Source organism: Melampsora larici-populina, assembly GCF_000204055.1.
Source record: "Melampsora larici-populina 98AG31 unplaced genomic scaffold MELLAscaffold_66, whole genome shotgun sequence".
In the NCBI taxonomy this organism is placed as follows: domain Eukaryota; kingdom Fungi; phylum Basidiomycota; class Pucciniomycetes; order Pucciniales; family Melampsoraceae; genus Melampsora; species Melampsora laricis-populina.
In genome coordinates, this window is record NW_006768830.1 from 193,940 (window position 1) to 206,427 (window position 12,488).

At 44.4% G+C, this 12,488-nt stretch overlaps 1 protein-coding gene across 1 annotated transcript; it reads left to right on the forward strand.

Moving 5' to 3' along the window:
* Window positions 1-1,901: 1,901 nt before the first annotated feature.
* MELLADRAFT_94116 (uncharacterized protein) lies at window positions 1,902-3,434 on the forward strand (the record flags this gene model as incomplete). The annotated part of the gene is made up of 1 exon (XM_007416936.1): window positions 1,902-3,434. One exon carries the CDS (start codon window positions 1,902-1,904, stop codon window positions 3,432-3,434), a length of 1,533 nt encoding a protein of 510 aa, XP_007416998.1.
* Window positions 3,435-12,488: the final 9,054 nt, after the last annotated feature.

A 12,488-nucleotide genomic window follows, 5' to 3' on the forward strand; every position in this document is an offset into this window, starting at 1 on the left:
CTTGAAGAACAACTGGACAATTTCTTTGTCACTCGATCGGGATAAGTCACCGTAAGTATTTTGTGCAGGTGTCTCAAGAATAGCAGGCTTAGTCTGATTACTATGAGCTTCAATATTTTTCTGTGGTTCACTTGCAGATAGTTCACGGTATTCCGAAGCAGGAGTTTCCGGAACTTCCGGTTGCCAATTTTAGCGAGGCGGTTTTGGTGCTGGTGGACTAGAAAGCGGCGAGATAGGGTTTTGAGCAGCGCGTGATCGACGGAGTAAAGCGTTGGGATTATCAGTGTAATTCGAAGGAAGATTTCGTCGATCGGACATCCGAAAACAGAAAAGCAGACAGCACGTAGAACAGAAACAGCAGATTTGACAGCAGGGATATAAGACTCAGTCGGAGTGATTACACAGCAGGATTCGGAGATTAATAAGGTTTGTTAAAAAAAAGTATAGGTGAAAAAAGTGTAAGGTTCAAGAGATGAACCTTCACTGTGGATTGTGGAGACAGCTCGAAAGCTCGAAGTCACCTATAAAATATCTCTATCTGATTTCCAAACTGGCTCCGAGTTGGAGAGTCTCCTCCAATCAGCTACCACACTAACACAATACAAAAGCAGAATATAAGAAAGAACTAAAGGATAATGTGCTTACCTGGCTCCGAGTGGGAGAGTCTCCTAAGGAGAAGATTCACTCAGGAGCCAGGGCAACTTGATGACTACACTCTTGATGTCTAAACCCATAATCCATAACAACTGAGATCTACCTGTAAGGTATACCCTTACACATTGACATGATTGGAGTAGACTCAACCGTAAAGACAATTGCACACTTTGGTCGTGCAATTGTGCAACCAAGATCACTATCACCGCACCTCAACCACCTCCTTTTTCACCCTACCCCTACTTCTACCCTCCTTGCATCTACATATCTGTTCACCCTGACTACTGTTGTGTAGATAGACGAAAAGATGCTTATAAAAATCTACAAAAGAATGCAAGAAAGATGACCAGTTTTTGATTTGATTGACTGGTTGGAAAAGCCTAGCAGTGTTTAGACTATACTTTTCTTGAAGAATCAAGTTGGTTCTGAAGAAGTAAGAATAGCAGTAAGTTGATTGATATTTGAAGTCCGTTCTGAGTTAATCAATTTGATGGGAAGAATTGTGAAATGACAGACCGGTTTGAAACTGGGCTACAAAAAAATTGAAATTTTGAAAACCTGGCATTGTTTTTTCGAAACCGGGCGCCAAACAGTGTGATCCTATATGTATATTGATAAAGATTGAAGATCTCCAAGATCCCAGTCTTATTTATAGTACAAAAATAGTATTTTTTATCCGTGATTTTCTTTTCAAACCTCAATAACTCAGTCATTTTACATGATAAAGTTTGATAGACTATATATTCTTGATCTGTGAATACAGGAGCAGGTGTGTACACATTTATGACATCACATGATGTCATCAGAATTTTGCTGGTTGGACAGGCAAATGGCCCCATATGATATTATGTTGAAGTCATTTTGAAATCTTTCTGAATCTTCCAGGAATCTTTCATGAAGCCGTGGTAATCTCTGGCCTGCCAGAGCCTAGTATCTGGGGGCTGTGCACAGGCTCGCCCCCCCCAGCCCACAGGGTCTTCCAGAATCTATCCTGGCCAAGAAATCAAACCCTGCACGCCCTGAAGCCGAGTTGATCCATGAACCTTGAGAGAGGTTGGAGCTCAGGAGGAACCCCCCAGGAGGCCTTCTAGATCTCAAAGCGAGAGAAGGCGGAGGGGGCAGAGTAATTTGGTGCTCAGCTGAACCCCAGGAGCCCATAGCGGGGGGGACAAGTTGTGTCAACATCTGGGGAAGCATGTAATGATTCAGAGGTCTAGCATACACACCATTATTGATTGTTAGTAGGGATGGCATTCTTGGCATACCCCAATGTCAGAGTCTTGCAATTATTCAAGGCCGGTAAGTATGCTGAAGGGCAGGCCTTACTCAACCACCTGATGAACCTCGCACACCCGGGCGCAATGGAAGGTTCAGCCCCTGAGGGTAGTGGCACAATAAACCCGATCCAAGGCGGTAGCGGCATTGCTAGGTCAAGACCACAATGGTTGATACAAGAGGACCCCACGCTGAGCTCAAGTGACCTGAGCAACCTCACTTTTGCAAAGCGGCTAAGGCAGAGGGATCCCCTGACAGCCACTGCAATACACCCCACCCTGAGGTCTAGAGGGGCGGCAGTATCCCAGCATCCAACAAGATCATCCAGTCGACTTCACCCAATCTTTGATCAGCAACCCCAAGTCGGACAGTTGTCAGCAAACACGGTCACTCACCAGACACCACTTGCAAACGTCTTGAGAGAGCCACCAGCAGGTGTCGCGGAAACAAACATCAAACTAGAACTTTGGGAAGAGGCGCAGGTGAAGGTGCTGATGACTTCAAAGAAAGGCAGGCTGGTACTGAAGAAGGGAGATGTGGTAGAAAATGGTCTATACTTGGTGGCGGATCCTACCAATGAAATGGAGAAAGGTTTAACACCCTTGTCCCCGGTGCTAACACACTGGCTGCGTACCTTCAAGTCGTACATCCCCCTGACTGTATTCAACCGGGTCTTCCTGATTGACAACCAGCAGGAGTGGAGCCGTAGGAAAGCGCCTTCGGAGCCGAAGATCAAGGACGGAGCATCTTCATTACGGGTCTATGGCGGAGCTCCCCCTCCAGAGGAACTAACAATGCAATTTGAGCATTGGATTGACGACATTGGCCTCTTCATAAAATATGTGACGTTGGAGGTATGGGAGACTCTGGCAAAAAGTTTCAAAGGACATAGAGAGGTGGTAATGGAGCTTTGGGAGTCATATGGATGGATGATAGCACTTTGCTACTGTTGTCGCCTGAGACAGGGGATGATGCATGAGACCGTGGACAACAGGATCAAGCATTGTAGTACTTTACAGTCAGCAATCTTTGATGAGGCACGCCTGATGGCAGACTCACTGAACAAACGTGCATACCGGACCAATCCGTACGCGCCAGATGGACCCCTTGCACACCTCAACCCTCTCACAGGCCTGCCAAGAGTAACAAATTCATCAGCAAGCAGTAGGAAACCGGTAACAGAGGTGAAGGCGTACTCAAAGACCAAGCTGAGGGGGGTAACCAGTACAAGAAAGGACACAGACTGGATCCCTTTTTCAGAATGGGAGCTGATGAGCCAGGAGCAGAAGAGGGAGGCGAAGCAAGGTATGATCAAAGAAAAATGTATGATCAAAGCGGTGGTTCAAGTCGGTCAAGAGACTACGGTCAGTATAGAGGACAGGAGCATGAGGGGAGAGAAGACCGTGGGACTCACAAGTGTTGTAGCAGGTCTAGAAGAAGGAGCCCAGGAGGAGGCAGGCAAAAGAAGCCAGGTAGTGGAGGTAGACATCAGTGATCTTACCTAGGTTTTGAAATGCATCACAGATTACGCAGCTTAAGTGCCCAAACAAAAATGACTTGAGTGTCACTTGAACAACACCTGACACCCCTGCAACCCCCTTTTGTGCCTCTCCACCATTGTTGATGGTCTCTAGACCCATGAGTAACGCACTCCCCTATGAGGATTGAAGCCATCCAGCACCTGAGACACAGAGAATACGCCAGCGCTGGCCACCGTCCGCGCACCGCAAGATGAACATCTTGATGTGGGAAGCAGAACTCCTGAAAGCTGGTTTGTCAGCAAAGTATAGTGAAATCCCTGTTGGGTTACGGTCAGGTTTTGATCAAGGGGTAGGCATGGAACTCATACCAGGTTTACCGTACTACTGTCCCCCAAACCACGTGTTGGCAATGTTGGCTTGAGATAAGATTGAGAAGTCATTCCAGGAGGAACCCAACAAAGGACGGATGTTCGAGCCGTTCACAAAAGAAGAGGTCCAAAAACACATGGGCATCTTTCAAACAAGCCCTTTGGGGCAGTGGTCCCAGGGAACGGCTCAATGAGGCCAATCAACGACCTGTCTTACCCTTGGAATGACCCACTCCTCCTGTCGATAAATGCCGGGGTCAACAAAGAAGACTACGCCACCACCTGGGACGACTTCAAGGTGGTGGCAAGATTCTTGCGGATAACGCAAGGCCAGCTGGAATGGGCCAAAGCGTACCACCAAATCGCCACGTCACAGAGAGTGTGAGGACCGACCTGGAATTATGGCTAGAGGTGTTGCACTTGGCCAAACCAATGAGAGTAATCCCGGACTACAAGATCCAGAACATCAACTGGGTTGGCAACGCGTCTACGTTGTATGGTCATGGCATCATTGTCGGATGCAGATGGGCACAATTCCGGCTTCAGGAGGGCTGGCAGGAAGATTCAAGGCAAGCCCAAGCGCAACATTGCTTGGGCGGAGACAGTCGCAGTGAGGCTCAGCTTCCTGATGGTGGTGAGGTTGTACAGCGTGCAGGGCAGGCGCTTCCTGATGCTCACTGTTATTTCAGTGACGGAAGGTGCTGTTTGGAATGGGAAGTCCAAGGATTGTCAAGTGAATCAGGAGTGGGCGCGTCTACAGAAGATGCTGATAGCAAGCCACTGTCAGCGGGAAGCAAGGAGGGTGCAATCCGAGGACAACGCAGCTCACTTACTCTTGCAGGGCTGTGATTCATCAAAACATGTGTCAGACGGGATGTGGATCCCGGTTCCAGAGGATCTGACACATCTGTTGCACCAGGAGTAGAGGCAGGTGAGTCAGACTGGAGTCAGGGAAGGAGGGATCCGACAATTCTCACCATAAGACCTGTGTAGATGACATCAAACTTACCAAAGCACTTTCAAGAGGCAGCAGCCAACACCTCAAGGGCTGGTAGACATTCAGCGAGAGGCAGTTGGGTTGGTTCCACTCTAGCAGGTTATTCATTGGGGGTGACAAAATTGATCAAGTTCAAAACAAAGACAGATGGAGAATTTGAAGAAATTTGGCCAATCACGGACTTGGAAATCTATGATTTCATAGCTTGGGCTAGTGAAGGTAAAGGCAAGACGGAGGACGGACCTGCAAGAGTGATAAGCTCGGTAACCATCAAGAAGTATCTGGATGGGATACAAGCCTGGTATAGGGTTAAGCATACTTCTCGCCGCTCCGTTGACTCAGATATGGTTAAGACCCTCCTGCAGGCAACAAAACAGTCAGAAGAGCAGAAAGACCTGGTCTCAAACAAAAATCCGATAACAATACATCAACTATTTAACTTGGTACCGGGATGCAACAGAAGATCCAAAATTGACAAACTTACCAGTACAGTAGGCCTGGTCATGTTCTGGGGGATCACTCGTCTAGGGGAACTCTTGAGGAAGTCAGCCGCAGAAGGAGCTCTGTTGCGGCGCCATGTCAAGTTTGGAACATCAAAGGGTACCCATTTCTTTTGACTTCCCCCCCGGAAGGCTGAGACAGCCACCCCAGGCGAGGTGCAAGTGATTCACTTGCAGCAGCAGCTACACATCCTCAATCCGGTAACCGTGATCCATTGTTCAATCCACCGAAATCTTCAAATGTCCCCTGATGACCTCCTATTTGTGTCGTACAAAACCGGAAAATGTGTACCACTGACAAAGAGGAAGTTTCTGAATGGGGTGGAGAGCATTTGGGGTAGATCAAGCTTGGGTACATGGAGTGGTCATTCTTTTTGGGTTGCGGGGGCATTGCTACGGTTAAACTTAGGTGTGAAAATGGAGGCAATAGCGCGGCAGGGGCGGTGGAAGTTGTTGACGTACTTACGTTATTGCAAGCCGTTCCCGCAGGAGGAGATTGATGACTGTAGGAATTTCCTGGAGGCCATCGAGGACCCTGACTGGGTCTGTAGGTTTGACGCAGGAGAGCTGAACAAGGGGTGAGCAAATGATCAGATTGGGTGACGCAGGAGGAAATAGGGAGCAATGAATAAGATACCCAATATTCACTGTTGTACACACACCTTAAACAGGAATAAGGTTTGAGCTGAGTAACTCTAAACCAGGGAGCAAATCTGTGTGGCGTCAAGAGTAAACAAGCAGAGTAGCCACCAGAACACTCAGCGATTGTGCGTGGGGTGCACCCCTTTAGGGCCCAGGACGTTTGTTCCAAGCATTCCGGGGTTTTGGGAGTTTGGGGCACACGCACACACATCAGTAGGGGGCGGGTGGGCCTGGAGAGGTCACTTACCCAGAGGATGACTTGGTTGCAGAGAACCAAGAATTGGTTTTGTAAAACCAAGCCCTGGTTTTGTAAAACCAAGCCCTTGGGCCGGGGGCCTTTGTCCCCTGTACCTGCCCTCCTGACAGCGGTAAGGAGGGCAATGTGGTGGGTTGTTCCAACCCAGAGTGTCCAATGGAGACACAGACAGACCCCCTGCGGGGTCTGGCAGGTCCAAGACCCTCTTGAAGCTCACGTGGCAAGTGAGAGAATGGATCTTAGCATCATCAACTGATGGACATGTTATTTTATCAGTCTGAGCAATTTCATTATGTTTGTCAACCTGTGTCTTTTACAAAGACCATTTCCTTTTGAAGATAAGTTGCTTCTCTGAAATGAATTTCGTAAGGCTGTGTTGTTTCTTTGTACCTATACATACCACAACCCCTGTGTTAGAAAATGCAAATTCAATTAACAATATTGGAGTGTATATCAATTTCATCTGACCCTTTGGGTGTAGGAACTATCACTGCGAGGAGAGTTCTGTAACTCAAGCCTGAGTATGCAGTGTATTACTCAGACTCTCAGAGTGCATACTCAAAATCTGAGTGACAATTTGTCACAGCGCTGACATGTGAGTTCAAAGCAGGTTAAGCACCTTCAAGTCATGGGTTTTGCCACCCCCCTTCCCCCCTTGTATTAAACTGCCTTAGATAGGCCTTTACATACATACATATGGAAAATTGCCTAGCATACACATGTACATTCTGCTCCAAATGCTTGGTTTTACCCCTATTTAAAACCTTGTAAAATACCATACTGCATCACGACAATTATGGTAGGTGTCCGCCTTAAGGCTCCTTAAGGTCCCTCTTGCAGATCTGTCAAACCTTGGCAAACTGCAGTTTGCTTTCTTTTTGTTTTTTTTTGCAGTCAAACAAAAGCTGCAGTTTGCACCCTTCATGTTTCTTTTTATGTCATATTTAAGACTTTATCACAACTGACACAACAGACTCAAAAGAACTTTGTTCTGGATCTTCCAATGATCTCATTCATATCCTTACTCAAGCCAGATCCTTGAATTGATCTTACCATACTATCACTTTTGATCAAAAATCAAGATTAAATTACAAATTTCCTCAAACCTCAACTCAGAACCAAAATTCCACAACTTGAATCAAATTCAAAGCAAAGTTCACCATCAGATTGATCACAACATTCCTAACATTTACCATTGTTCAGCATTTTAGTCAAAGCAATGTTCAACTTATCCTCAAAGTTCATTAGAATCTGATTTCAAAAATAATTGGTTTCATTAAAAAATCAAATCAAATCAAAGAATCTGGTGAAAATCTTGTGAAAGAAATGGAAAAGAATTTAAAATTTAAAGAACACAAAAAAGTTGTATCTGGGATTCGGTTTTAAATTTGATTCAAAAGCTTGGTAAATCAAAATATAGTGAAAAGAAAGTTATTACATGATGATACTTAAAGATGAAAGTTTGTTCAAAGTAAAAAGGTTGGACACTCTGTGATTCTATCTGATCAACTGAATTGTATTTACAAGTATACAAATATGTAATTGTTTTGATTGAAGTGTTGCATTGTTTATATGCAATAATTGATCATTGAAATTAAATCAAAGTGAGCAACAATGACATGCAGTGATGAGTTAGTGATTCACAAATACCTGTTGTGATGTCAATGTTGAAGGAGGAGCACACGAGTGCAGGGTACGTTGTTGGATTGCCTGAGTCCAACTTGCAAGGGAGAAAATTTTGGCTCCAAAAGGAACCAGACGGGTCCAAACTGCAGTTTGTTTTGGTGGCCTACATGGTACATACAGAGACCTAAGCCGGGCTACATACCTAATGTACTTTTAGCTATGTGGTATGGTTTAACTCAAGATAAATTCAGTATAAGGGCAAAATGTATAGTAAGTTTTCCGTATGTGTATGTGATAGGGCCTATGTAAGTAGTTTAGTCCGAGGCGTGAAAACCCATGACTCAAGAGCACTAAGCGTGCTTTAAAATCACACGTCAGCGATGTGACAAATTGTCACTCAGATTTTGAGTGGGCACTCTGAGAGTCTGAGTAATACACTGCATACTCAGACTTGAGTGACATAACTCTCCTCGCAGTGTACCTTCCTTAGATATCTAGGGAATGTTCCAATTTATGCTCAAGCGCAACCGTGTTCTGGCTCCAAGGGACACCGCAAGAGGGACTTTGTTAAGTTAACTCAATCAGGCTTCAAACCTATTAGGGGTTGGGCGAAAAAGCGACCAACCGGTCGCTAAACGCAGTTCAATCAATGTTCAAATTTTTGGGAATGCCCTCAAGATGGCTTGAATGTACAGCTATTCCAAAAATTTGTTTCTTACTCCAAAGTTTTTTTTTTGCACTTAAGGTTTACACTAAAATACTGTCAATACCGCCCTGCATTAGTTCCTGTCCATCAACCAACAGAAGCTAAAGAAGGCTGCGCACATTAGATTTACCATTTTGCCTCCCTTCCAACACCAAATCTCACCACCCACCACCGCCAAACCTCACCTAACACCGCCAAATCTCACGTCCCTATCTAGCCAATCCCCATAGTTTCACCCTCTTACCACTTCTTCTATAATGGTCAGCATTTCTTCCTCTTTGTTATTCCCCACAACTGTTTCACTAACTCTTCTTTCAATCATGATTGTGATTTAGACATGAGAGTGAGACCAAGACCAAGATCGGGCAAGTATGATACCAGAATCAAGGTATTGGCAATCCATTACCTTTGAGAAGGCCTCGCTAAGTTGCAGGTTCAACGCCGGCTGTGATCTTCTGTCAGCGTGCGGACCCTCTCACAATGGAAATTGTTGTACCCTCAAACATATGCAGTCAGACAAAATCCGGCTGAATATGAAACCCTTGGCCGTGAGACAAGGTTGACTGATGAGGAACGTGATTTCATGCTGGAAATGGTTGATGAAAACCCTACCTCGTATCTGGATGAACTTCGAGACACCGTTTATTCAAAGACAGGAAAATGGGTTGCTCTTCCAACCATTGACGAGGACCTGAAAACCCGTCTCTCACTCAGTTTGAAAAAGACTCGCACTGTTCATCCTAATAAATTGGCCAACCTATGCGCCCAATATTTACATACCGTGAGTGGTTTGCAACCTGAAACAATGGTCTTCTTGGGTATTTCTTCTTCCTTTGGTTTTGGTATTTGAAAATCAAAGTGCTGATGTTATGTTTTTGATAGATGAATGTGCCATTCAAGAGATGAGCCTGCAAAGAGAGTACGTTTGGGCTAAACGTGGCTATTGCACAAAAAGGATGCCCTGGACCCAGGGCGGTAAGTGTTATTCTCTTGGAACCAGCAATATTCCAAGGGGGTGTTTTGCCTATGGCTTGCCAAGAGGGCAGCTTCCTTCAAAAGGACTTTGAAAGCTTCCTTAAACATCAATTGGTGTGTATTTTTGATTTCTCTACTTGTTTTTTCTCATTTTGAACTTTCTTGGTTGCAGTTTCCTGTCATGAATCCATACCCACAGGCAAATTTGGTTTTGATAATGGATAATGCGTGAATGCATCGCGGCGGACAAATGGCTGAAATGGCCGAGGAGAAGGGTATTCGCATCATATACTTACCTCCCTACTCACCTGATCTGAACTCTTTTGAGAAGGCGTTCAGCGTGCTCAAGTCCCATTTTCGCCAATTTCAATCTCTTCACCGGGCTGCTGCAGATGCAAAAATTGAAACAATTGAGAACATGACTTGGAAATCTTTCACAGCGCGCCTCATGCATAAGTTATACGCGGTCTGTGGCTATTGGATGTAGTGTCAAATTTTGTACACCTTTCCTTTTCTACACCCTTTTCTCTTTCAGACTTTTGTTGTTTCTTTTTGCCTTGTTTTTTTTTATCTTTATGAAAGGTCGTTTTTGATCTCTTTTTTGATCTTTTTGAAAGGTCATTTTGGATATCTTTTTTGACAAGCTTTTTGAGAGCTTGTTGTTTATTTTTTAGAGAGGTTATTTGTTTCCTCTTTATTCCTTTGAATGGTCAATTTTTCACTCTATCATCTTCCCAAAGGCCAAATTAGGGTGAAATGAAAGCAGGCTTGGATTTCGCTTCAACAAAAGTGAGAAGAAGTGGAAGTTCTCACTTCACAAGCCCCTGTGTTTTCTCTAAAGTTCATTTGAACTTGTCAACAAATGGAAATTGAGCACAAAGACTTCACCAGCTAGTGGTCAATGAATTCTGATGTTTCAAAGAACACCACAAGAGGAAAAGACTGATATGTTGAAATATCAGGATTGTTGGCTCGTGTGACTTATGACCTTCTTGATGGCACTTCTGATCAAGAACAGCAAGTGATTGTAACTTATTGCGCTTTTTAAGAAGCGCAGTGGGAGTTGGGATTGTTCAACTCCCTAAAAAACAATGCAGTTTCAGGTTGTATGATCAACCTGAAACTCGGTGTTTGTGAAGAAAAGATAAGTCAATGGCATTTCATTTTCATACATGTGCTTTAATCTTATGGGGACTATTACTGTACACAACTTGGAACAATGCGCCTTGGCACTGGGAAAGAACAACAACGGAAGGGATGTAAGATAGAAGGAGTGAAATTGGCACATGTGCCTTAGGATAGTGTGAAAGGAAGGAAGCACAGATTGGGGATGTAAGATAAAACAAGTGGAATCCAATCAAAAAAAACTTCAACATAAACAATTTGACAAAAACATAAATCATTAGTAGAACAAATCAATCTACATTTTTTGATTTATGAAGAAATCTTGGAACGGCCTTGAATATGTCCTCCGCATGAGCAAAGGGAATGCCCAGAGAGGGCAAGTTGGTAATCAAGTATGTGTTGCCGTAAAGCAGGCGTTCAAAGTCTTCAATACCCTTGCCAATTAAAATATCACGTCTTTTCTTCTTTCCTTCATGAATTCCAGCAAAAACTAAAAATTTGTTAAACGGTGGATACTCACCACTTGGAACAGGGGATAATCAAGACTGAGCCGGCATGGGAGAGGTGTTTGGATCTGGATGAGGATGAGCTGGGGACATCATCATGTTGGGAGTGGTGAACGGGTTGAGGCCTGCAATTCCAGGACTGGGGAAATTTTGCCCATAATAGTTATGGTATATTACCGTTCCAGAGGTTGAGGACACAGATTGGCTGGTAGTTGTGTTATGATGATTTCCAAATCCAAGGAGTTCAGCCTTTTCCGACTCATAGTTGAAAGCATTGATCAATTTGAAACCACGATGTGCCATGGGAGGATTGACCTTGTGAACCCCAGGAACACGGCCAGCCTACAAGAGAGATGTGTAAGTGGTAAGAAAATGCATGAATGAAGATAAGATCATTATAGGTTGAAGAAACTCACCCAGTCATTGGCCCAAGTGCGAATGCAAGCAGTACTAAGGAGCACCACTTGCAATGGGTCCTTGGGATTGACTGCAGTAGCAACATTCTAGCCAGCCTTGAAAGTGTTGGCAAATCGGGTCATCAATTTCTTGTACAGTCAAACCTGTGCAAATGCATACCTGTGCAGATGCATAACCTGTGACAATGCATAGAAAAATTCCTAGATCTTGATACAGTCATTTAAGAAAAGCTTGCCCCAAATTCCCCGCCAATTCGCTCGAGTTTTGCGGGCGATTTAGGGCAAGCTTTTCTTAAATGACTGTACTTTTTACCGCCAAACTAGACAATGGAATTGCATAACCCGTGAAAATGCATAGGAAAAGTCTTCCACCCAAATTATGCAATTGCACAGGTTTGACTGTATTTCTTTTCAGCGTCAGTGAGGATATCAGACTATGGTGGGACAAGGTACCTGAATTAAGTAAGAAAATGTGGAAGATTCATGAGAAGAGAATGAAAGGAAAGTCAGTATGGACTGATAACAATAAACCCAAATAGTAAGAGATACTCACACCATCAGACTCTGATCCATTGTCTTCGGAAGATGGCTCAGAAGGATCATTCCCACCTGCACTCCCAACCAAGGCTTTGAGAGTACTTGCCAGGGATCGATTCACATCCTTGTTTGTTTTGGGGTTCGGATGTGTGATTTTGATCAAGAATGTTGCACTAGACGGGGCATCAACAATGGCAGTGACAAATCGGGTGAAAGTGACAGTGTTGGTGAGGAAAATTTTGAAGTTGTTGGTTTTTTTGCAATTGGTACTGTTGAAGTTCATGATACCTTGAATCGCCAAATAACAGGTTTTTTCAGCCGCATTCAGGGCTCCTGATATGCCCGCAAGATGAGAATTACACACATCAAAGAGTTTAGCACGCCAGCCAGGCCAGGAAAATGATCCAACAGGTAAATTGTGATA